At 38.8% G+C, this 25,701-nt stretch overlaps 3 protein-coding genes across 7 annotated transcripts; 1 reads left to right on the top strand and 2 right to left on the bottom strand.

The window, feature by feature from the left end:
* Positions 1-45: 45 nt before the first annotated feature.
* LOC145228186 (uncharacterized) lies at positions 46-16,063 on the bottom strand. Of its 2 annotated transcripts, none has more exons than XM_080093189.1 (15): positions 15,876-16,063; positions 10,937-11,054; positions 10,485-10,654; positions 8,605-8,708; positions 7,517-7,559; positions 6,260-6,380; positions 6,057-6,135; positions 5,338-5,481; positions 4,971-5,205; positions 4,213-4,340; positions 3,681-3,880; positions 3,197-3,282; positions 2,710-2,951; positions 2,038-2,523; positions 46-1,813 (listed from the first exon to the last, which is right to left on the bottom strand). In XM_080093189.1, the coding sequence occupies exons 2-15, from the start codon at positions 11,042-11,044 to the stop codon at positions 1,104-1,106; spliced, it is 2,856 nt and encodes a 951-aa protein (XP_079949315.1). In that variant the 5' UTR covers positions 11,045-11,054; positions 15,876-16,063; the 3' UTR covers positions 46-1,103. The 2 variants fall into 2 exon arrangements, with proteins under 2 accessions (XP_079949315.1, XP_079949314.1); XM_080093188.1 differs by lacking the exon at positions 15,876-16,063 and adding an exon at positions 11,442-14,897.
* A 164-nt stretch (positions 16,064-16,227) lies between these two features.
* LOC145230067 (tetraspanin-31-like) lies at positions 16,228-22,119 on the top strand. Of its 3 annotated transcripts, none has more exons than XM_080095438.1 (8): positions 16,228-19,687; positions 19,755-19,834; positions 20,047-20,185; positions 20,384-20,436; positions 20,498-20,641; positions 20,707-20,808; positions 20,901-20,987; positions 21,259-22,119. In XM_080095438.1, the coding sequence occupies exons 2-8, from the start codon at positions 19,784-19,786 to the stop codon at positions 21,403-21,405; spliced, it is 723 nt and encodes a 240-aa protein (XP_079951564.1). In that variant the 5' UTR covers positions 16,228-19,687; positions 19,755-19,783; the 3' UTR covers positions 21,406-22,119. The 3 variants fall into 3 exon arrangements, with proteins under 3 accessions (XP_079951564.1, XP_079951563.1, XP_079951565.1); XM_080095437.1 differs by having other exon boundaries at positions 19,742-19,834; XM_080095439.1 differs by having other exon boundaries at positions 16,228-19,834; positions 21,283-22,119.
* On the bottom strand, positions 21,169-24,659 carry LOC145230066 (23 kDa integral membrane protein-like). 2 transcript variants are annotated; one of them, XM_080095435.1, is made up of 7 exons: positions 24,379-24,655; positions 24,029-24,167; positions 23,383-23,435; positions 22,884-23,027; positions 22,525-22,623; positions 22,342-22,428; positions 21,169-22,117 (listed from the first exon to the last, which is right to left on the bottom strand). In XM_080095435.1, the coding sequence occupies exons 1-7, from the start codon at positions 24,484-24,486 to the stop codon at positions 21,887-21,889; spliced, it is 861 nt and encodes a 286-aa protein (XP_079951561.1). In that variant the 5' UTR covers positions 24,487-24,655; the 3' UTR covers positions 21,169-21,886. The 2 variants fall into 2 exon arrangements, with proteins under 2 accessions (XP_079951561.1, XP_079951562.1); XM_080095436.1 differs by lacking the exon at positions 21,169-22,117 and adding an exon at positions 22,124-22,262 and having other exon boundaries at positions 24,379-24,659.
* Between the last annotated feature and the right edge of the window lie 1,042 nt (positions 24,660-25,701).

The raw sequence follows: 25,701 nt of genomic DNA, 5'->3' as shown, positions 1-25,701 counted from the left end.
ACGTCTGACCTGACTTGTTTAAACATTCTTATAACACAACGTGAATATGCACAACGGCCAGTATTTTGGGCGAAAAAAAAATACGTAATATATAGGCGACCGCCTTTTCACAGTAGAATGGGGTTGTCAAAAGAAATTTTTAGTTGCAGATCGGTATGTACACGATTGTTTCATGGTCACACGAGGACGTTAAAACAGATAGTAATTGTTTTGTGCAAAAGTGCGAAACGATGATTTACTGCAAATGTTAACAGCTCCGGCAAAATGCCGCTGCAAATGTAAAGTAAAAATCAAGCTTGTTTGTTATGAAATAAATAGTATTGTTTCAAATAATACGTAGCAGAAATTCAGGTAATAAAACGAAAAGCTAAGATAGTTTTGCATTACGGAATTTCGGGGCCGAAAATGGAGTTACTCAACATTGCAGCCATCATATCAGATTCCAAAATGTGCGAGGATTTGACCCATCCTGAGGGAGGCTGGCAACCAGCATTAGCGCGAAAGAAGCTTATGAATTATTAAGGATGAACGGTCACTAAGTGAGGTTTGATTGAAAATATATTTATTACTAACAAAACTGCCCAAATTACGAGTTGTTTAGCTCAAATGTTGGCAAATATATCGACGTGTTGGCAAACTGTAAAACGTAGTCAGTTTTTATAATAAACGGCGATATTATCGTGAAAAAGTTATTAAGAACATACATATGTGTTCGTAGTGCTGTCAAATACTGCACGTTTGATATGGCGAAAAAAACTACTAAGTAAGTGCTAAAACCTGACGTACACTCGCTGGCAAGTAAAAACAAAAAATAAAATTCTCTGTACAAGTCATGGTCAATAAATTTGCAAAGCAAAACCGTGTAGTCCGATGGGCGGCAATTCTACCGGGTGAGTATTTTTACAAACAAAGTATTTAATATGCCATCAGACAGAGTGATCGACTTTCGACATGAAACGTTTTACGGTAACAACCACCGCGCTGCAACCGTACGCCCTTCTGCCTTACCAGGAACATTCGTTAAAGATGAGGAACGTATCGGCCAAGCAGGAAACTTAACAGGAACTGAAACTTGGAAAACAAAGGTCGGCCCAGGACATCTCTTATTGCTTTTCGCGGACAAATTGGGAATCTTTCAAAACACCACTAATAATTTCATCAGTGTCATGCATCACAAGGTCGATAGCAGCACTTGTGTTGATCATTTCACGGATCGCTTCACTGGTGTCCTCAATGACACCATCGATGTTAAAGACCCGCGACGGTGATAAAACTGACGAGGGCGACAGAACTGATGAACTGCAGTTCCGCCGATCTTCGTTGGCCTTGTCCTTATCCCTCTGTGTCTTGTCTGCCGTTTTCGCAACCAGCAGTGGCTCAGCCTCGCACCCTTTTGATTTTTCATCTTTGCTCATGCCTGGAAGGAGATTGGATTCGCGGTAATTTTCCTGCAACTCCTTAACCGACTGGCAGTCACCACCTGTGGAATTGTCTTTTATTTTTTCGATCCGCTCACTTTCGATAAAACCTGGTAAAACCGCATTTGATTTTACATTATCGTCTATCGCAGATCCAGCTTCGCTTTCATACACCCCTTGCGTATTTGAAGTGTTGGCTGCTGAACTGGGCAATGTGACTGTGGCATCGATTTGTGAGTCGAAGCTGCGCTCTTTAATCATTTCTAACATCGGCGTTTTTGAAATGAGGCTCGTGGTAGCGTGCTGTACTTGCCATGGTGAGTTATATGACGATAAACCATCAGAATCCGGCAAGTTGGAGCCAATCAGCACTGCACCAGATTGGCCTATATCTTCTGCAAATGCACAAAAGTTAGCTACTCATGAGTTGAATAGTATATAGGCTACCGAAATCTAATTATTCCTTTTATAAACGGTTTTTGAGGTCGTTTAAAACGCTACAGAACAAAAATTTTGTGTTTGGTTCTAGCCCTCGTTTGCATATTCAACCTGAGCCGTTTACCTGCCCGATTTTGTCTTGTAAAAAATATATGTCACAGTTGCACACAGAACAACTTACCACTAGGTGCGCTCAGAACAACTCCAGTGTCGTCGGACGATGCTCCTGTACTGGCGTCCAAGCTTACAAACGAGTCAATCGAATCATCGTTGTACACTCGGCCTCTAAAGAAAACTCCGTGATGGGCTGGCGTGGTGTCACTTTCGCACGGCCTTTCGGAATTTTCCCTTAAGGCGACACACCCGTCTTCGCAGGGCAGTTGGGATGCTTCGTTGTAGGTCGGTGGACTGTTTCCTACAATTTTGGATTCCATTGTGGAGCCCGGTAGCATCGCAGGGTCATCATGAATTGTGCTTAAATCGTAACCGGAGTCGAAATCTTGATGTTTTTCGGAGTTAGCTTTGCGCAGACGATTGCGCCTCCTAGCAGTTGATGATTTACACATCCCTGTTTCGATAGGTGGCGAAATGGTAAACATCTTATCTTCACGACCAGTTTTTTCCGAACTTTTTCTCAAATCGTCGTATGATTTTGACTGTACCGTACCTGGTTAATAACAGAAATAGATTTATGATGTTTCGTTATACAAATTGGTCTGTCACAAACATTAAAATTACTTGTTCATTAAAAAACATTTAAAAAAAATTACGTCAAAATTAACTTGTTTTTAATATTGTACACTTCGAAATTGTTTGTTCTTCAAACCATCAAAATAAAATTTCAATGTTTAACCTTTTGATCTGTTGTTCTGATTTTTATTTCTCTGCTCACTGCTGCCTCCGTTTTCTATCACAAAGTTGCCCTTTGTCTGCATGTCGGGTGAACGGGGGCGCGCGGTAATGGCTCTGTTGGTTGGGGACGAACTGTCAACGTCGATTATACACAGATCGTCTTTACGCTGATCTGGTTTCACGTCGGGGAAAACATTGTCTTCTGTCGGTTCGTCGTCATGTGTGTGAAGACTTCCATTTGATCTAAACGTAATAGATTTGCCTTCATGTAAACTTACTTTGAGCGGCATTCAGTAATTTTAGAAAAATGCCTGTGTTTGTTACATGTATGATATCTTAAAGGGATCGCAAAAGCATCCATTGCCACATGGGTGTGTATTATTCGACGATTGGTAACTTTGAGTAGAGTAAAATTCTTGCTTAAAATTTGAATAAAAGCGGTTGGTCATGTTGCACACCCAAAAGTTATTTTTAAACAAAATTTGTACCTAGATTTGTTGTGAATTTCCATGTTAATTCCACCATTATGTTCAGTATCGTCTTTCCCTTCATTTGAATCGTCATCATCAACCGACTAAAAATGTTAAATAAAAACGTTTGGCTATCATGTTTGCCAATGAATTTCGCAAAATGTATCTTTGTATAGTTCAGAGAATGTTTTTGTCTGTTAGATTGTAACCTGAAAATTTTGCGTATCAGCTTTCCTATAATCTCGAACAGGTGTCAGAGAAATTATTTATGATTAAGGTATGGTCGATACCACGTTTGGCAGACAATTTTAGAAATAAAATTGTACGGCATTGATAAAAAAAGTGCCCAGTATCCTTTAAAACACGTTTCAATGCAGTAAGAAATTTATACGATCATCGATCTAAAAGAAAATAAAACTAAAAAACCGTCCAGGTAACAACCTGCCATCGATTTTTGCACATGTGCAAGCACACATCCACCAGCTGTATTTCAGTGACATACCTTGGCAAAGACATCTCGCAAATTCATGGTGACGATACTGCCGTTTCGCTTGGCGCTCTCGAGTGCCTCGCGGCGTTTTAAGGCTTTTTCCTGGCGTTTTTGCTCCTTGTAGAACTCAGAAAAGTTGTTGACAATGATGGGAATTGGCAGAGCAATCACGAGCACGCCGGTTATGCAACAAATACCGCCGACCAATCTACCTGCGAAACGAAATTTGCGATTGAAATTACGAAATTCAAAATATTTATGTCAACATTATTCATATGGTTATTATGCAAAACAATGTTCGTTTCTTCCAAACTATTGTGCAGCATGAACCAAATTTCATGCCTTTCAAAAACTCTACATTGGTTTGCGGTGAACGTCATGTGACCGTAGCAAAAACTTGGGCCGAGTAGGTAACCTAGCAACTAAACAATTCATTATTTGTGGTTAATATGTTTAGGCAACAGAAACCAAAGCAAAAAAGTGACCGTTATATTGTACTGTATGAAAATGCAATATATTATGCACCAACAAAAAACAATCATACCTAACGCAGTTTTCGGCGTAATGTCGCCATACCCGACTGTTGTCATGGTGATTGTTGCCCACCAGAATGACGCAGGAATACTCCGAAATTGCTCCTTATTTTCGATTTTTTCCGCAAAGTATGCTAAGCTGCAATAAAAAAGAAAAGCTGGTATCGTGTGTAGTTATCGCGATGAATCAGAGATGAACAGAGATTTTAAGCATTAATGTTTGCCTTATCAAGCCACAAATCCGGATGCATAACCTTTATCGGGACATCTCTATGGAATTGTGGCGCTTGAGCGACGATAAAATACTTTGACCAATGTTTTTCTAATTCAAACCAAATGTTTTGTAAATTATATTGTCAAAATATTAGGTAAGTTAATTATCTACAATGGGCTTGTAGTTGAGAAAATTACTTCGCAAATACCCCTTAAATTTTTGATGATCTCTCAGGTTAGGTTGTGGTTTATGTGATCTTCTACGTTAAGCATGTTAATTTTAAAGAAAAAATAGGTTTGGGATTTCTGAAAAAACATCGGTTGCCTGGTCAATTCTCTAAACTCAAGAATTTTAGGTTTTTCCCATATTGCCGCAACGCGACATATAACTTCGCCTAAGCAAATACTTTCACATTTTTTAAGTAAACCAGAAAACTTGTATACACCCAAAACGTCTTAAACAATTTTTTTAGCACACAGAGCCTCCCCGGTTGTTGTTTTGCTTTAAAACTAGAAAACAAAACAATAGCAGCTTATCACTATAGCGGTAACATACCTTGAAAACATCATGATCCCGATAGCTAGAAACAACATAAGAAGTCCAAGTTCGTTGTAACTTCTCCTCAACGTGAAACCGAGCGACTGGAGGCCCGTAGAATGTCTGGCAAGTTTCAGTATTCGCATTATACGCATGATCCGAAAAATTTGAACCACGCGGCGAACGTTCTGGAACTGCAGGATCTGACTGCTTGACTTGGTCAAGAAGATCGTGATGTAATAGGGTAAGATAGCTGGAAGTAAAACAACATATAATTGCAGTATTTGAATCAGTTTTTTTTTTCTTTTATCAGATTTATACAACCATAATGGTTTCATCTAAAGAAATTAAGAAAGAAGACTTAATACGACTACACAAAACCAACCTAAAAGATCAATGATGTTAAGTGGTCCTTTGAAGAACTTCCACTTGTTTGGTGATGACATAAACCGCAGAAGATATTCCATCGTAAACCAAGCAATACAAACACTTTCGATGTGCGCGAGCTGTTCATTGTCATCACCGTTAGCTAAAAAAAGGTTTTAATTCAGCTTGTGTGTTGTCAGTAAAATGATTGAAGTCATGTTAAAACAAAGGGTGGGGTAGAGAACATAGATCTGTTCCAGTTTGTATCTGTATCCGTATTTAAATCTTAATATTCCTAGCTTAAATGCTTGGTATTTTTGAACCTTTCTATTTGATTGATTAAAACCTTTAAACAAAACAGACATAGTGAGCTCTGTGTTTAATTGCATATGTTGTCTGCTCAACTGGAAGGCAATACTAAGTACAATTTGAAAAAGCTGATATGAAGTGTTTGTTGAAAATCGGTAGGTACACAAGCCCAGCAACATAAATTGACTGCAAGGTTTAGCACAGATGCGCCAGGTGCTGCAACTACACAATAATATGTAGGATTAATAACAAAGACTTGTCGTGGGTTGACATCTCCAACATGCAATCAAGCATAAACTGCAGCAACCATGTGCATCCTGTACAATGCACATCAGCACTTTTATGGTGACTGACGTTTTAAATCATTGCGTTTCCTGCTCAGACTGTGACATGCGGTCAATAGTAAATACTGTGTGTTTTTTGACATACTTTGTAGTTCTGGCAATGTGTTAAGAGTGAGAGCGACTGTTGATAGAACGATGAATAGAATCGACAGGATTGCAATAACCTGTAATCAACAAAAATAATGTAGTCTACGGATATTACTGGTATATATCAATAACTACTCGTGTACATTGCTTTGCACAAGCGCAAAGTAACCACAATGTAGTACATTCTTGTTGGAACATTACCTTAGCGGCAAGAGAAGAGTTTGGTTTCTCCATCAGATCCCAAATCTTCTTTCTTCTCTCCGCGCAACACATTCCACGAAAATCGTCGCCCTGGCGCTCTCGCATCGCTTCAGCTTCCCGCCTGCAATGAGTAGACAACATCAATTTTAGGTTAAAAGCTTTTAGGTTATTAGTTACTTGCTAAACCTGATAACACAGATACAGTTTGTGCAAAACTATGCGTATTGCTACAAGAATTTTAAAAGATATGGTATACCATAGAAGATATATCTTCTAAAATAAACGCATCGTTTCCTTAAAACAGTCATTATCAAAGCGCAGTGAATTAACATCACAGTTGTAATTGCTGTTTCGTCTGGCCACAAACATTTCTACATTTGATGTGTATTGCCATCAGAAGGTTGCCTTAAGGCTATAACTGGACAATGGATCAAGAAAGATTCCAAGGTAAAGAACTCAAGTATATAATCAACAAATGATTGTGAAAATGATGGATGATTAGCAGAATGTTTATACTTTTAAAAATTAAAAATGTTTGTACATAACGTTTGACTTTATTCTTTATGACCGCAAAGCTTTATTGAAGATGATGTTGAATCAAGTTCGCTTTTGTAATCAAGGTTGGCTTTCGAGGCCGCAATATGCTGGTATTTTGCGGAATCGGTCACCGGGTTTATATGTAATACAGTTCAATTCTCAACATGTCACCGCAGCACGTCGCGCTAATTAGGTTAATATCGTACCCGCGACAGCTCGATTCGTTTCGGGCGCTGGGTGAAGTGGAAAAGCCAATTGTGCGTAGGCCATGTGGGCTCAGTGACCCGGATTGAGATTACTTAGTACCAACGAAAATCGATTGGATTATATATGGATGCAAAAAGGCAAATTCAACTAATGTTTGGCCACATTGCTGTTGTTTTAAACAATCACCCTAAAATCAATGATTATTCCTGACAACCTCAAATTGCTGCGTGTTTTTTTGTGTGATGCTTAAAACCACAGATACCACAAGGGCGGAAAATTTATTGAGCAACACCTAAACTAAATTCTGGTTTATTTTGTACATTCGTGCACATAACCATTACAGAAAGTAAATTGAACAACCGTGTATAATTTTGCTTCCACTTATGGTAAAACAGCGTTATGACAAATATATTTACAACTGCACACACACCCAAAAAGGCACCAATTATAGTTTGTGAAAAAGAGGTACAGCCTATTAGGGTTGGTTTTTCAGAGTGATGGGTATATACTGACCTTAGCTCCTCCAAAATTTGCTCTTTCTTCTGATGATAACGAGCTAAAAAAACAAAGAGAACTCGTTGATTAAAGTCATTATGCATGTTGATGTATTGAACTCCATCTGATATCACTTGATTAGGTGAAAGTCTTTGGGCCATGTCATTCTCTTGACGTCAAACCTGTCTCCAGCAAGATCATATTGGCCCATCTTAAAAATTACCTAGTTCGGTTGCTCATCGGTGTGGGCACATTATCCTCGAGGGGGCAATGCATTATTTATAAAAGTGCATAAAAAATTCGACACTTTCAAAAAACGAGGTTTTCTGAAGGGATAATATGGAAAAAACTAAATTTGCAAACAACCTTTATACTTAAATTGTTTAAAGTAAAATCGAAAGCCGAAACAACCAAGCGCTGCATGGCGGCCTAAAACGTTGACATCAAGAAAAGCACAACAAATGCCAAAGAGCTTTTGTGCGTTTGGCAAACATAAAAACGCAAATGCACTTATCTCTTTAATTATTTACACAAAATAATCCGAATCTTTAAGCGAAGTTGGTTGTATAACGACTTAAACCAGCGGTTCCCAAACTGGGGTCCGCGGTCCTTTAGGGGTCCGTGAGGCAATTTTATAGGGGGACCGCGAAGCGGGTCAAGTAATTCTATAATCTTATTTAGCGTCAGTTTGTGCTACTGAATAAGTTTAAATCAAGAGAATTGAGAAATCGACTGTCTCCATTGCTAAACAATAGCCTTTATTGAAAGGCAACTATCAAAAATGCAATTGTTCGCGCACAATCGTACTGCTTTTTGTCTTGTCTGTAATGTCACAAGCTGTCTTTTATAGAGTTTAGATCATTATTATGCGCAATTTTGCATAACTAGCGAAAATCCTGCAATCAACTTTCGTTTTCCTGAAATGCACATTCCAGCTAAAGGACCGCGAGCCCTCGAAATAATGGCAAAGGGACCGTTTTGACAAAATAATGAAAAAGTTTGGGAACCACTGACTTAAACGATCCCGAAGGTGCTTAAACACGACACATTATCTTGTGGATTGAATGTCGCCGAATTTTTATGTAACAAAATTGCAAGAACCTTACCTTGACAGCAGGATTCAATATAAATGTCATCGATGCCCCAATAGTCAAGTTCTGTGCTAAATGCGAGGGCACAGATGTCTTCAGGCATGTGAAGTTTTCCAGTTCTAAGACAAACAGTTTTGAAACGCGACATCAATCAAAAAATATTTATGTTTAAAATACCACTGCGTCCATATAACGAAAAGTTTCAAAACTGTATGTGCAAAAATGTCATAGAGTCAAAGTTTGATCTTAAAATGCCAAAAACTGAAAACAATGATCCACGAAATTCCGAGTTCGCTAAGCGGAACAGATAACTGAAAAAGGTGGGGAGAATGGTCATTTCTCTGTCCCGTTCTGTTTAAGCGAAAATATCGAATACACCTGCACTTTAAACCTATTAGGCGTGTGTTTGCCTTTTCACAGCACCTATCTTTAGCGAAGAATGTCTCACAATTGTTTTACATGCAAATGCGCTATTTCAGAGACTAAAGCAACCTTGATTCTTCTGGGGTAAAAAAGTGTACAGTTATTCGCTTTGGGAAGTTTCCTGATCGATAGTAGGTGGGATGCCACTAGAGATTAGGGATCAGATCGACTAGCGGCCTAAAAAGTGACGCACGCGTTTGTGGATAGCAATTTTGCGGAATTTCAGTTTTGACGTACTCGACGTTTGTTGCGCCAGTCACCAGAAACGCTTCGTTGAAAACCCGTTCGTGCCTATGGTTGAAAACAAAAGTTTGTAACATCATTGAAGTGTTGCTTATTTCTCTTAGTTTCACCCTGGACCTGCACGTTTGACGCAGTTGATAAAAAAAAATTTAAAAAAGGTTTCGAAATAACACGCATTTCAGAACATATCCCTCCGTACATTATAGCATATCTGACTTGACATTTTAAGATGGTTTAAAATGACTGTTTTCTAAGCATGACAGCATGGCCCTATTATGATTTGGCACGACGCAAATTAAACGTTGCCGCAGTGGTCTTTGCGTAACGTACTGAACGCATCCGAATTAGCAATTAAACTCTTCAGATGAGTGACGCAGAGTTGCAAGTCGGGCCGGGCTTTTCGGGCCGGGTTCGGGCCGGGTTCGGGCTTAGGTATTTGTGAGAAAACGGGCTTAAAACGGGCCTGACTTTACGTTCCGTGTCCGCCATTTTTTTAAATAAAATCACTGAGCTAAGTAACAAGTCTCTGGCTTTGACCTAATGCCCACCCTACTCTAAAAAATATTGTTTACGCCATTGTCTACTATTGTTCATTGTGTTTGTTGTCTTTCTCTTTTTTCTTTCTCGTCCTTTGTTGCGAGGCTTTCGTGGATAGGCCTGTTAATCAAAATTTCGGGCCTAAACGGGCTTCTCAAAAACGTTTCGGGTTCGGGCCGGGCTTCGGGCTTATACTTTCGGGTTCGGGCCGGGTTCGGGCCGGGTTCGGGCTCAGATTTTGGGCCCGCTTGCAACTCTGGAGTGACGAAAACAAATGGTTTTGTTTGTGACCTAGTACGACACTATATAACCTTAGTACGTTTTGATTGATCACATAAACGTGTGGTAATATAGTATGTTGCTGTAGCTAGGGGAAATACGTTTCACGTTTAATCAATCAAAGGATGTTTAGCGATTTGACATGAGCACCATGACAAGTGCGTCTTTTCAAAGGAGCAAAGCATAGCCTGTCATGTTGGTTGACTTTAAAAGGCGACTGAGTCGCAAGGCTGCGCACAGATTGAAATTTCATGTCCGTCTGAAGGAACTTGCTTGCTTCTGAAGTGGCCACGGTCGTGCGTGAATTATGTATGACCGAGAAACTTGAGATTAGACTGACTTATAAATGTTTCTAATATGAAATGTATTTTATCCTAACTGAAACATAACGATATTTATAGCTAACGCATTACCTGTAAAAATTGAGGACTGGAACAAAAGCACCCGGATGTCGATCGAAGAAAAACTCCTCCGCATCGGGATTGTAATCATCGGCCAAAGTCATAATTTGCGTGCGCGATTCACAGTGACGTAGACGACCCAGTCGGGTTCGCGGCAATTTGTCTAAGGTTCCCCATCTTGACTGAAATTATAGGATAAAAACATTTTCAGGGATGTGCCAAATACCTTTTTTGCACCAAGTGGTGATTTTTGTTGAGACAATAACGTCACAATTGTATCTTCTCGTGAGTTGTTCTATTTTAGCAAATAGAAAAATTATAATAAATTGTTATCTTACACATATCAGCATTTAAGAAATAATGTCGTATCATCGTATCAACACAAACCAGTTTGATGCCAAGTATGGCTAAAATAAAATGTTTTGACGTTTATTTTAACAAACGTTTACTTCAGGGCACAGCACCTCATGTACAGTTCCTCCGACGTTAATGCGAATCCGTCTCCGGCATGCCTCCTGTACTTCTTTATCTGTGTCGAACTGTTGCGACCGGTGCCTCTTGGGACCTGGCATTTTCCGCCTCCTGCAGCGACAAAACAACAGAACGTCATCAGCGCATGTTGTTGTCTGCGGTGAATACTCCAGAATCAAACAGAACAAGCAAGCAAACACGAAAAACAAGTGGTCGTAACCTTTTTACCGATGTTGACTGAAGTTAGCGGGGCGTGTAAAGTTCAATTCGATATTTTAAGAACGCTATACCTGACAATAGATTCGAACGTGTACAATGGAAAATCTGTCCTCCTGCCGTTTTATGTCTTAAACCCTTTTTTGTGAAAAAAAAACTTGCGGAGTTACATTTTTTACTTACGGATGCATGTAAACATGCGTTATGTATATTTATTTCACACAGTGAAATATAAATTTTGGACACTCATTTAGGTTGATGTGTGTCGGTCGATAGACTTACACAGTCTGTTGCAGCCGCGAAAAAACGTTGGATATTTTAGAATGTTTTCTTGTCTTCTTCATTTTCACTGACTTACTACCAAGTTCTGCATGTTCGTCACATGACTTTGATTTGGGCAAAAGACCAATGTGGACTTTTACACCTCGAGCATCACTTTGTGCCGACTGGCATCTTCTGCGATCGGAATCAGTGATAAGTTTTGATTGAGAGGACAGAGCCATGCCCAGTCTGTTCCGCCCTGGACTAGCTGGCAATTCGTCAGCTAGAAGTTCAGTTTCAGAGCTATCCTTCAAAGACTCTCGCCGCATGCATGTCACACTATCATTCGTTCTTTCGAGCCGCATCAAAATGGCTTTTCGATCAGCTGCGCACGCAGAACCATTGTTCAACATTAAAGTGCTGGGGGTTGAGGCTCGGCGACAGCTGTCAAAATCTGACGTAGTTTGCACACAAGGTGCCGTGCCACCGAAGCTTCGTCGCCACTGAATAGGGTTTGGGCCTCCGCTGCTGCTACGGCGCTCAAATCTTGAATCATTCATTTTGCCCCGCTTAACCAGCAAAGTCAACAGCACCTGGAAGTGTCAGGCTAGCGCTTCCGGGACAGGGCCATTAACAGGAACATCTTAACTACCCCATAAGCTCTTGTTTGGGGAAAGTTGTTACTCTGTATTAAATTTTTATCCATTTTCAGTCCTATATTATGTCATTATTGATCCAGAAAACCTGTTTGCAAAACTAAATATCATATGTAATAGAATAGGTTTAATCTACTGTTTTAGTTGTCAAGATGTCAAGCAATACGCCGAAAAGGGCGAGGTATAAGAACTCTTTACCAAATTATCAGACAAAAAAAAACTTAGCACAATGCACAATTCCGTCTATCATTACAATACTAAGCGACATAACTTAAATTAATTAAACCGACACCTGGCGCTCCAAAACTAAAAAGACCAAAACAACACCCATAAACAGTGACAACCTTGGAGTTTGATGTCAGCACCCTAATCAATCAACTTTACACACTGTCCCACATTTTATTTAATGCTTTGACAACACAGAAACGAATATAATTTTACTTTCCTTCCTGAAACTAACACATTTTGAGGGCATTAACATTACCCAACGTGTGCTGACTACAGCTCTCAGTGGCTTAAACGCTTTTCTGGCTCCCTGTAAATATACGCCACAGACAATACACGACGTTTAACCCAGCCGCAAATCATGGCACTTGGCTGCTATGGCAACTGACAATTGGTTGGGTGACGTTTTTGCCACACAGCCACAAAAAACTTGCTGTGTTGTGTGCTGTACGCTTGGTCGCCGTGCGCTTTACGCTGATGCCCCGCAGGTAAGACATTGCGAAGAAAGCACACTGCTGTACTATCCAGTATCCACCACTATTCGCTTCAGTCGGATTACTTGACCTGACAGAAGCTCCGGTCGTGTTTTAAACACAAGCGTTTTTACCCAAACATTGGCCTGACACATTTGATGCAATGTAAGTTTAACCTTCTGAACTGCCAGCACCTTCTTGAAATTGAACCAAATACAACGTGTGAACACACTCACACAATACAACAGCATTGTGGTAATTAGTCACACACGCCCTCTGTGTTGACTTGATGTTTGCTCTCTGTTTTCGCGGGAGCTCGTTTTCCAAAAATATGTGCGCCCGCCTTGAAAACGACGTCAGTTTTTTAGATCGAATATTCGATAGATCGATTTGACATGTTATGGCAGCGCATTTATTGTACGCCGGTTTAAAGAAACGACTAATGAGCAAGAGCCATGCGTGAGGTTCATACTGCCCAGTATACGGTCTTGTATGTCGTGCACCTGAACAAGCCCTTTAACAATACATATAACACAAAGATAACCTAGCAGCAATATTAGCACATGTGTCGAATGAACACTTCGTCTAGCTTCGTTTTAAGTTGAAATCACGAATAATCGATCATACGTCGAAACGCGTCGTTCCGCTTTGCTGATCACGACTATCGAGACGAACGTGGTGTTTCAAATCGATGACAGGAAAAGTACCTAAGGAAGTGTAAAATTGTCTCGCGTTGATTGTTTCAATCAAGTTTTGCGAATTGCTTAAACTCGTACTCATTGTAGCTGTAGCAACTATTCAAAGTCTCTAGTATATCGGTGCTTTGGGTAAGAAATAGACTAAGAGCTGGTGCTTGTTTCAATCAAGCACGACTTGTCAGTAAATTCAGCAGTTTATATGACATTTAACATGCTGGTTTGGAGCTGCTTAAATCTATGCCACAATAATATTTGCGGTATTTTGTACCGTTACGGTTGTTTACCACCACTTAAACGTATTTTAGACACAATTCAAACAGAATGACGCATTGTCATCTCCTTAGGGATAAGTAACGTTGATGACCAGCACAACTTACACTCAGTGCCGGATTAAGGGTCTGCTGGCCTGTAGGCACATTTTATAAGTGGCCCGAAAATCAGGGTTGCCAACTAAAAAATTAGAATTATCAGTGTTGCCCAATCATTGTCACAAAGATCGTTGTTGCAACTATAACTCAGGGTACCGTGCAAAAACTTGGTCATATGCCTAACTAAATTACAACTTTGCGCGTTTTTGCGATTGAAAACGCGTTAACTAGTTTTCGGAGGTCAATCTTACGGAGTAGATCGCTTTCAATACACAAAATAATTATTTTGAAAACATGACTAAATTTCTAATGATTTTAAAGTGGCCTGGATTTTTGACTGGCCTGTAGGCACGTGCCTACTTTGCCTAATGGTTAATCCGGCACTGCTTACACTCCTCCCCTATGCCATACATAGACAATTGTTATGTGAGGCTTAGCTAGTCAACTTGTTTATCAGTTTATTAACATTCAACTTTGACACGTACACTTTATTCTGTTCTTAAAAACAAAGCAATACCTAAATGGTTCTTAACACTCATGTCTTTGCACTGAACAGTCAGTACCCTATTCGGGTTCGTTTTTGTTTTTTCCCCTAATGGCGCTTGGAGTTGAAACAATTTTCCAGCAGGTAACCAACCTACAACACTTACACTGCAGATATAAATAATTGAAACAATCTAATGCTTCCATCCAGCTCCACTGCAAACGCGCAGCAGCCACAGCCTGCAGTCGTATTTACAGCGCTTTGACGCTGTGCGATATCTTTGCTGCAAAAACCGTCAGATTATATTATCGTGGCTCTTTAGCTCTCCTTAGCGGTAATCTTACTAGAATACGAATATGTTTTTCGGTCGCTGTTGGACAGCAAACAGACAATTGGATTTTTGTCGAATGGTCCGAAGCACCTAACCACATTCAGTCACAAACAAACGATCGGGATCCTTACCCGGGAGCGTCCCGGGTTCGAACCCCGCAAATAAAAAGTAGTTTTTAAATCGACTGTTTATACAATCTAAAAACAAAACGCAGGTTGAGGTTTGGTCAATGAAAAACGTAACAAAAATAAACTATACTACAAAAATTACACTTGATAAACTATCTGCTTACATTTGACACCCATTTTATTATATCTTGTATAATGATCTAGTTGTTTTTAGTTTGACGTTTTTATCTTTAAGATTACTTTCAGGTAATAAGAAGTTAAAATTAGAGTTTGCTGTTCTTGACCTTGTTATTCTTAAGAGCTTTTCACACATGATCATAATTTAAAGCAACAGTTGTAGATCAATATCAAACTAATATGATAAAGTTTGGACAAACGTCACTGGATATGTATGTAATAAGTTTGAAGAAATATCCAGCTTTACATTTTAAGAAAATTGTATTCTTGAGAGCAAAAATTACTTTCCAATTGAAAATGCCCTACACAATTGGTCATTGGTTTTAGAGCAGGGGTGGGCAACCTGTGGCCCGCGGGCCGCATGCGGCCCTTCATTAAAAGGTTGTGCGGCCCGCAGAGACGCTTGGATTTCAAAATTACTGGCAAACGAGTCCAATTACTACATATTTTTGAGCTGATTAATGCGCCTGATTCTAGTTTTCTGCGATCTGGCAAAATGTGGCTAGAATTAAATACGAATTATGCTTGTAGTTAAGCATATTAGGTAAGAAACAAAGCAAAATCACTTTGTGTTATGCACATGTGCGGCCCGCGATCCAATTTTGACATTTATAATTGGCCCTACAGTAACAAAGGTTGCCCATCCCTGGTTTAGAGCGCAGTTTTATTAGCATTGTTCGTTAATATTCAGATAAATTACCCAACGTATATCTTAAACAAGTAGCGCGGATTTCCTAACGACAGAAGTAAGTTATATATTAATATCACAAAACGAAAAAATCGAAACCTCGCATTTGAATGTAGTCATTTTCGCATTCATAATGTATGAGGTCGGATTTATGTAGTGACTGCAGAAACATATAAAGTTTCCTTCAGATGCATTTACCCATTTTTATAACAAAGACACAAACGTACCTTTAAGTTTCAATTTGGTTTTGTCGTTTTTGTATTTTCTTTGTTGTAGAGATTTGTCATCAGGATCGTATGGTAGATGGCTTTCCGTGTTTTTCTCGAATACTCCTTGTAAGACTCAATGCAGCATTTTGTATTGCATTTTAACAAACGTTTCATTCATGGCGACAAGATAAACCCCATTGGTACTATTCGCTAAATAACACAAAGGTATAGGTCAAGATGCAACTCAAACAAGTCGCAACAACAACTGTTGACACCTCCGAAACCAATCTGTTAGCGATAGGATTCGAGCTGGCCTTTTTAGTCAATACTGCTTTTCCAATCCAGTTACTTTACAACCGTCTGAATTGCAGTCATATAGTGCTGTCTAATTAAGATTTTACAACAGTTTATTATCGTTAGCAAAAGGAATAGACTGTTTCTTTAAATGTCTTCATCTGTACGCCCGCTTTAACCCAGTTGCGTAAGTGCGCTTTTCTCCTGAGAATTGTGGTTGTTCGTCTTAAACTGCCAGCGCAGAACTCTATCCTTGTGACTCATATGGCTTAGGCTTTCCCTGATAAGGGTGTAGTCAACTTGATCTATATGCCACGCCTGTGTGAATCAATAGGCATTTCGTCGTTAATGCCTTGCTCTGCTTGGCCAAGATGAATCGAGCGATTCCATGCTTTCGAGGTTTAACTAGCGTTTAAAAGACAGCCTTGGCAACCCAAGGTGTTGTGAAGCGGCGCTTGCTATTTGCCTAATGCACATCCGCTGCCCATCTAAGGCAGCCATAATTAATTAAACGCGTATTTTCCATTAGGCGGCTTCACGCGCTCTGGAATAAAGCGACCTGTTTCAATAATCAGACGGGTGGCAGACGCACCCCCTGTGATCTTGGCGGATAAGCCAAGTTGTCGTTTATCGAAAGGCGAGTTTGCTGCCATTATACCGTTGGATCGATTTTTATGACGTTGGCCATTAGATTAGGTAATATGCAAAGAAAGCAAATTATCCCCATTTCTTGACCCTTTCGAAATTTCTGAAAGGACACTTGGTATTTTACCGCGCCTACCTCAAGTATTTTTTAGAGTTCAGCTGTTTTGTTTAGAAAACTTAGACGTTGCAATTCATCATTATTAGAACTTGCATTGTACTTTACAAGCCAACTAGTATTGCCCGGACTAACCCCGGTAACTTTGAAGAGTAATCGCATACCCTTTTAAGTATTGATACTAATTATAATTTTGTGCGTTGTGCCCAAGTAATTCAACAACATGGCGCACATGCTCGGTAATGACACTAACCAGCCCAGATCAATAGTGGTCCACTCGGTCGGTGCTGAGTGATGAGCGACATTGGCATGGTTGCACAACAACTGCTTAAGCCCAAACGTTCAAAGAACATTGACTTGTTCCTTTGAGGGTTTACATGTTTCCAACTCTGGCATTTATAATGTTAATTTCAAGTGCCTCTGATCCATGAGTAAAAAAAGTTTTGAAGTAATCAATGACTTATTCGCCTATCAACAATAACATTCACATGTCACTTTTTCATTTAGATATATTTACTGGAACATATTTATTTAGGTAACCAGCGCGATTTTTGTCGGCTTCTTTGTTTAACTGCAAAGGAGAAACAAACTCTTAACGTAGTATTTCTTTGTCGTTACTGTAAATAAGGAAACCTGGCCTCGAATAATACCAATAAACTGCACAACGGAATAGCAATTAATAACTGTAGTCTTAAAGCTATACCAAATTTCATTTTTACGCAGGTAACTTCCAAGATAGGTGCGCATCAATGCCGCAAATGTCTTTTCTCTCATACTGTTTCTCATTGTCGTTTCTTCGACAACCAACGTGGTTGTCACGGATTTACGCAGACCCATTGCATTCTATAAGCGTTCTTTGTTTTTCAACGACACTCGTGCGACTTCCAGGACGCATTAATATTTAATGCCGTGCATAATAGCGCGACATGTTCAAGCCACCATATTAGCATACCCGCTCCGTGAGCTTCTTTCTCACCAGTCTGTTTCTCATATCAACTCGATGCAGTGGTTGTTTGTATTGTTGCGAGTGGAAACCAAAAAAAGCTTTTTGAGAATTCTTTACCGAAAGGCAAATTTATCGTTAATAAACGCCAAACAGTCGTCACTTGGCTAATCGTTAATTATTCAAGACTACCTCAGATAGCTCTGCCCAACACTGTTTGTCGTCTTGCCTTTCGACCCTCAACCATAAACCATCGACTTGATGGATAAGGATCAATGAAAAAAGCGTCCTGGTCCAGGCGTGAGCGAAGCATCCATTTCGCTAATCAAACTACTAGGGTTTGATCAAATTTTTTAAATTTTGCGACGGATAACCGATGACTGATGCTGATGAAGGTCACATGCCTTCTTTCTTTGCAAAAATCGATGTTCATTAGTACATGACTGTGAGAAAATTGGAAAAATATTGCTAATATTTCTGTCTTATTTGTATAATTGCAGACCCAACCGTGCCTTATTTTTTAAGTTTTGCGAAAAACTGTATTGTAAAAGGAATCCGCATTACGAAGTTGTTCAATTGACAATAATACAGAAATAGAAACACGTAAAATAAGAAGTGTCTTTTGCCAGGCACGAAGTTTGAAACTTCTATTGTAACCATGTTTTATTGATGCTGTACCTTTCGTGCGTTTTGCCCGATCACGCAAAAAGGCGAAAATTGCGGCAAATCTTTAATTATTCAGAACCTTTGCCACATTGCGAAACATTTCCAGGCAACGGGAGTGAATGATGTTTGCAAACCCAACGCCGGTTGCGGTAAGATGGAATTGCCCCCAACGCGTCCTCATAGCAGAGAGCGGCGGAAATATTAGTAGATAATTGGAATGCTTCATCGTACATCAGATGGAGAACCTAAATTCTTGTAAGATCGCACATTAATAAACAGTTTCATTGCAACAGTTTTTCACGCTGCTTTTCAAACGGCGAGGTTTAGAAATCCATTTAGCAAAACGTCTTAACCAGATCAAAGGATTGGTATTCCTGGGTGTTTTATGTAACGGTAAACATCAAACGACCAGTCAATCAATTTATCCATCAATAAGATTTTGTTTCTTTTGTGTCTAATATTGGCCGCAATGCTTTAGTGTGATATACAACGAAAAACACGCTGATAAGCACATGTTAATGGTCTATATGTTATGTATGTTGCTCACAATTTCGCCTATGTGTTTCGTGTTGTAATTAGTGATGTACCAAATTGACTTAATTTCGGTTCGGCTAAAACCGAATATTCGACAGTTTTGCAGATAAAAATTCTGCCAAATGAACCGAATCATTTATGATGTCACGCGAAGTCTTACGTACGCGTCTGACAGGAAAACAAAGTTCATCTCTCGGTCAAATAGTGCGGAATAGTTCTGTATCGACCCCATTTTTTTCTTTTGCTGAATTTATTAGCCCGAAACCGAATCTTTGTATAATGCACGATCCGACCAAATAAATTCGGCAAACCGAATATTTGGTACATCTCTAGTTCTAATTAACACGCAAATTTCATGCGAACAGAATATGTAAGCAATCATAAGATTTAGGCTTGTTAATTGCTGGGACACTAACTGCAATCACATACTGTCAGAAGGATCCCATAGTGGTGTTGTTATGTAGCCTTGATGTTTTGTTCTGAGTATTTTTCCGAAAACGATGTCCTATACGCATCGAATCTTGTTTCAATCACTTGGACGATCAAGTTTCCTCTGGCTTTGTTAACGCATTAAATCACGTGCTGGCGAGACAATACAATCCAGAAATTCTACACCTCCTTGCGAGCCTTGAGGTTTGATAACATTCGTTCGTGTAATTGCACGTTACTAGAAAACTAACGTTTTAGGGCCGGGCTACAGTTTTACAGGTTTAGTTGCTGCAGCGCAGAATGGATTCGTGCGCCAGATACTTTTTTGTTGTGATCAACATTTTCTTTTTGGTAAGTTTCCTACGTTTTGTTGCAATTAAAACTCACTTTGAATATGATGTGTACTTTCTGGGACAAAGTTGAAACTTAAAACTAAGGTTTTGACATGGACTATATTGGACTATTTCTGTTACTAAATGTACAGGAATAACAAGCTATCATTTTTAGACTGCCAATGTAAACAGCCTTTTACAAATCCCTTTTTTATGTTCGACTTTGTATAGGTTTTCGGATTGTTGTTACTTGGTTTGTCGATCTGGCTGCAATACAGCTCTCCTATACATGAAATCTTGGTGGTAGAACAAACTAGTCGTGTTGTGATTTACGGAGTTCTTATCATCGGCTGTTTTGCATTGTTTGTCGGTAATTACGAAAAATCATTACCATGGTTGTAAGAAATAAAGTGTTTAAGATAATCTTGTATGCTTAAAGTACGGATCACAAATAGTCAAGTAGTTGTTTATTAAGAGTCGTTTCGATATATTTCGGTTCGGGCTACTAATCCTCAAATGTCCAAATAATGGTCCAACACTTTTTTACCAAAACCCATTTCTGCTTCAGGTTTGTGTGGCGTTTTGGGAGGAATATTTCAGAAGCCGTGGCTGTTAAGTATTGTAAGTTAATTCGTAGTAATTACCAGTTGGCCAGTGTTCACTAGTTCTAAATACATTTCAGTACTTGTTAGTGAACACAGCATTCCTTGTGTTGGTGCTAGTGATTTTTATTTATGGCCTTGCGAACAAAGATGTGTTGAAAAGCCAGACGAACAACGTATGGAACTCGCTGAACGACTACACAAAGTACATCATCCAAATTAGGGTATGATTAATGTGTCAGATAGGCTGCAAAAGCGAGAGATATCAGTTCTAAATAAATGTGTGTAGTTTAACTGCTGTGGATTCTTGAGTCACACTGATTGGAACGTTACCACACTGCATAGTTCCTGCTTCAACACATCGGTACCCAACAACACCACCCCGTGGCCGGTTTGTAAAATGATTTCTCTAAATTGAAATTATATATTTTTACAACTTCATGTGTTTCACAGGATTTTTGAAATTTGATTTTAATGTTTTAGAATGGTTGTTATGCATCGACGCTAAGATGGATTGATGAAAACGCTATTGCATTTGGGTTGGCTGTGGGCTTTTTCTTTTTTCTCATGGTAAGATTCCAGTGATTGGTGACAATCAACCAAACAATTTTACTTTTGTCAGACTCAATAAGAGTATTGGTTTACGTAGATTTACTTTCATGTACCATATGTGCGTCACACATATTGATGCAATAGTTGTTAATCATCTCATATTTTGTTCTTCAGAACGGAAACCCTCTAGTTATAGGAATAAAGTGCTGGTTGTTTATTACATTGTAAATACACATAGTTTTTGCATTATTAACAACCCAAAAATGGTACATCAATATTTTTCTAATAGCACTATGCACTTGCCAAAACGCAGATTATGCAACTTTCCATCACGGTTTATTTGCTTGTGGGACTAAAGCGAGCTAACAAAAAGCTTGTCGAAGAAAAGAAGAACGACGACAACTTGATAAATACGGAGACGAGTCCGACTTCATAATGGTCCATAGTCTTTAAACTATGTTACAATTTATTCCTGACTCACTGTAGCATATTGTGCAAACATGCATGTGTAAATATCATGTGACAGTCGTCTTATATTTGTTACCATTTCACTTTGTTATTCTGTTGCTGGTCACCAAGTGGGTGACTTAGTATCAGGTGAAAAATCGTCTAACAATGATATTATATTAGTTAATGATATTAATCTATAGGACGTTTGTACAGCATCCAATTAAAATATTTGAATTAAGGTTTTTTTGTACGTGTGAGTCAGGTTTTGCTTTTAGCTTATATACAAAAAATAGTTACTTTAATAACAACTTCAAACGAGTGAGTTAAAGAGTTTCGTTCATTATTATCGTTTAGAGACAAAAAAAAATAAAAAATAAAAAGCACAGTCTTCAATGCGGCAATAAACAGTGAATATAAAACTAACTAAAACTGGTAAAAATTAATAGAAATGCAAATCACTCTTTTTGTCACATGTTTACAGTACGGTGTCTTCGTCCATGAATGTCATAGTAATAACTATCACGTCGGTCGTATTCATAAGCTTCATTGCGATAAGCAAGGTCACTCCGCTTTCTTAAGTCCTCTCTGTGATGTTCGTGCCGAGGCGACGGTCTTGGCTCATCGCGTCGCACCTCGTCGACTTTGTTTAAGTTTCCCACCGAACATATAAGGCAACAGGTGACAGTGATCTGAATGAGCTATGAAACAAATTTCAAACGTCGAGCAAATTTTTACGTATACTCTCGACAAGTCCAAAGGTAATGGTTGGGTTTAAATTTGAACCTCCATTTGCTTTCCCCACTACTATTGGTATCAAATGCAGATCTGTCAAATCCTGATTTGCTTTGAAAAAAATTATCCAGTAAAGTTTAAAATTTTACACAGTTTTAAAACCATTGGACTTAAATTATTATTATTTTACCTCAAAAAACATGATGAACCCAGCTATGACACCAAGTACGATGATATTTTCGTCTATCCAATCCGATACGTTGGAATAACAGGATGTCTACATAACGTATATGTTAAAAATGAAGAATAAAAAGCAGGTGTATTATGATACAAGCAATGGATTCTAATAGCCAACTAATTGTGTTTAACTTACACTCCACGGTTCAGTTCCATTTTCGACCGTGTCGTTGAGGCAAGAAACATGTAGTTTTCCGCTCCACTCAGAAACGTTCAAGTATCCGCAACAGTTAAACTGCAACAAAAACGTTTCAGTTTTACTCACAAGCTTATACTCTTATTACTTGAGTTCAAGCAGTCGTTTGTGTTACGTTGTAAAGATGATGAGTTGTTGTTGTGCCAATAAACCGATTGGCGGTATTTCAAGAAAAGGCATAAGGCGATAATGTATCCGAAATTGATACAACGGTTTGACACATTGTATAAATATTTTATCGTTGAACTAAATCCAGGTAAAACCGTTCGAAAATAGTGCACAAAAGCCTACAAACGTACCCTGTCTTGGATTAGATACTTTGTCTCATTTTCAAGGGTACCCCACAAGACTTCAATCTGGCCCTTTAAATTTTCCTTGTTTGCAATACTGTAGATTAGGAGAGTCGCTTCCATCAACAAAAAGAGAACGACCGCAACCAAGTACTGGACAAAAAAATGATTCAGTTCACAATTACATGTGCCGTCACACATGCTAAAAACGACAAATGCATTTCAAAGTGTCATGTACTGGTAATTTGACGGTCAACCGTTAGTCATGCTGATACATAACCATGTTATTGAAGCCGAACTGTTTTTGGCGGTTTGCTAGAAATCCATTGTTTGCGTCGCCAAGTACTTAAACTCTTGAAGTTATTTTGGTGAAATACACATAGGCCAAATAGCTAAGGTGTTGTTTTTAACAAATTATTTCTTGCGCTCTTGAAAGTTGAGAACTTCAACTTCAGAATACACAAAGAGTAATGAAAACATCTGATGAGATAGTTTATTCGTTACTTACGATGCCAAGAAAACATCGCGACTCGTAGCAGACTCCCAGGGCACCGATCAGACCTGGAAAATAAATGTTAACTAAATAAACCGAAAAAGTCGTTTGTCACACGTCAGTGTAATAAGCATACTGCATACTTCAAACACTATTGCTATTCAAGCGCTGTGGATTTTATATCACCATTAAATCCCCGAAATTTGAGTGGTTTAGCATTGTCAACAAATATTCTTGGAGATTTTATTATTCAGGCAGAAAGAGTCATTGTCCTTGAATTCATAAACATATTGAAGTCTGGTGTTGGGCTTATACGAAATAAAGTCATAAAACCTATATGCACAGCCAGAAATTTACTCCATGTTGTGTAAATATTGGCACATGAAGACTATATTCCAGACTGGATATGTACGTGACCTAAACTTGACCTCAGTTTTTATGCACAGTAAACTTATATCATTATCAAAATATGTTTTCTGTCTGACCCAGTTTTCAGTATTTCGTTTCGCTGGAGCGTCAACAAACTTATATTCATTCATATTTACTTATTTTTATTTTGTATTTCTATTGCATTACGATTGTACATTTATTCTGTTGCTTGTTTTTAGTTGTTTTACACAACGTTTATTGACGTGAAATGAAGAAAACATGACAATCTTACCAACTGCAGCCATTGCACCGCCGACTCCCAGCAAGCAGTAAATAACAATCGTACTTCCCCTTAGTGCATTAAGTGCTTCATGTGTAGCAGATCCATACTGAAGCCAAACAGAAAACCCAACGAGTGCTATACCTCCAACCTGTACATAAGTTATAACAAAGTTGCCCCGGAAATTTAAATGCGGATATTTGCGCACCAACTTTTACAATGAACTTATGGTTCTTGAACGACAGCGTACAGTAATACCACGCAGAAAAACCCGTGTGTCACTATGTACAATAAATTTGCAAAACAATAAATTACTGTTAACACGAGAAAATTCATCACCAATAATAAAAGAATACACTAACCAGTAGGATTAGGTTGATGATCACAAAAAAGTACTTCAAACACGAGTTCATTTTGATTTTAGAAAACCTAAAATTTAAAATCACATCATAAAACACCTGCCACAACATAAATGTGACCACAAACTATAGCCCTTCCACATTTCGATTGCGTAAACTTTAAAGTCTAAAACGTCTGGTAAAAATTCGCACAAAAAGCGAGTTTTCAATTACTAAGGCTTAGTGCCGTCGATGGCCGTTCGTCTGTACTCATCCCGTGCCCTTCTTGACACTAGTTCAACCAAACAACCGCGAATTTTTTCATACAGTGAAGCAGCGGGTGATTTTCCAAATTCAGGAGCCGAACAATAAACTCAGACAGTCTGGGTCAATCGCGCAACACTCAATTTTGCGACTGAAATGCGCACATTCAAAAGAAAAAAATCAAACACGACCTCCTGTTTGGTTTATATATCGCCAAACAGAAACTAACCACCACCCTTTGTGAATAGGTGTGCTCACCATCGTTTTTATATCGCCAAACAGAAAGTAACAGCAACCCTTTGTGAATAGGTTTACAACCTTTAGAAGTGGTACTATCTCTTTAAAACCCGTTAATATCGAACATATGCGTAGTAGCGGTGTTTACCTAAGACTGCAAATGATTTGACTTCATTGCAGCGTAAAAACGAAATGTGACGCATAAAATGACTAGTCCAGAATTTGCTTGAAGTTGACTAAACGCCCGGTAAGTTATACTATACTGTTATCAGCTGACTTGTTAACACGTCTATCTTAACAGTGGTTCACATTTTCAAAAATGTTAAATAACCAATAACCTAGGCTACTTTTCATCAGTCCATTTTTTATGAAATATTAAAAGTTGTGCACTTTCTTGTGTCCAAACACTCAACCAACAAAAATATTACGAAATGCAACCCAACTAAAGTAGAATAATTCTGGCACTGGCATCGAGGGGCTATATTGACATTTTTTCAACATTGAATCAATTCGGTTTCATGCTCACTGGGGTGTTAAGTCATGGTCTCTGCCTGTCATAATGGAATCATTATATTTTTTGTAAACTTTAAAGTATTTGCGTTGTCATATAGTTGCTGCAGTTTTTTATAATTTTTATGTCGATAATCCTGTTTTAATTGGGGTTGTTCAGACAGGACTTCATCGCTTTTGCCGTCCGACCAAAGCAAAACGACTCGCGAGAAGGTCACCAGAAAAACTTTTTGTTAGTCTCAAAAGGTGATGCTGGAGTTTGTTACCATCAGGTTTGCAAAAATCCAAGTGTTTACCGATGGTTTATAAAAGAAATGATACTCTTAGGAACACTAT

This window comes from Phallusia mammillata, chromosome 5 (assembly GCF_965637545.1).
Source record: "Phallusia mammillata chromosome 5, kaPhaMamm4.hap1.1, whole genome shotgun sequence".
Lineage (NCBI taxonomy): Eukaryota > Metazoa > Chordata > Ascidiacea > Phlebobranchia > Ascidiidae > Phallusia > Phallusia mammillata.
This window is presented reverse-complemented; position numbering and strand designations above follow the sequence as displayed.

Coding starts and splice junctions, on each gene's coding strand:
- LOC145228186 (XM_080093188.1), bottom strand. CDS start 11,980: ATGAATGATTCAAGATTTGAGCGCCGTAGCAGCAGCGGAGGCCCAAAC. Junction 6,381..7,516: donor CAAATTTTGGAGGAGCTAAG/GTCAGTATATAC, acceptor TACTCATTGCAG/GCGGGAAGCTGAAGCGATGC. Junction 3,283..3,680: donor TGCGAGATGTCTTTGCCAAG/GTATGTCACTGA, acceptor TAACATTTTTAG/TCGGTTGATGATGACGATTC.
- LOC145230067 (XM_080095438.1), top strand. CDS start 19,784: ATGGATTCGTGCGCCAGATACTTTTTTGTTGTGATCAACATTTTCTTT. Junction 19,835..20,046: donor TGATCAACATTTTCTTTTTG/GTAAGTTTCCTA, acceptor GACTTTGTATAG/GTTTTCGGATTGTTGTTACT. Junction 20,642..20,706: donor AGTACATCATCCAAATTAGG/GTATGATTAATG, acceptor AAATGTGTGTAG/TTTAACTGCTGTGGATTCTT.
- LOC145230066 (XM_080095435.1), bottom strand. CDS start 24,486: ATGTTGTGGCAGGTGTTTTATGATGTGATTTTAAATTTTAGGTTTTCT. Junction 22,429..22,524: donor ATGGAACTGAACCGTGGAGT/GTAAGTTAAACA, acceptor TACGTTATGTAG/ACATCCTGTTATTCCAACGT. Junction 22,118..22,341: donor GGTTCATCATGTTTTTTGAG/GTAAAATAATAA, acceptor TTTGTTTCATAG/CTCATTCAGATCACTGTCAC.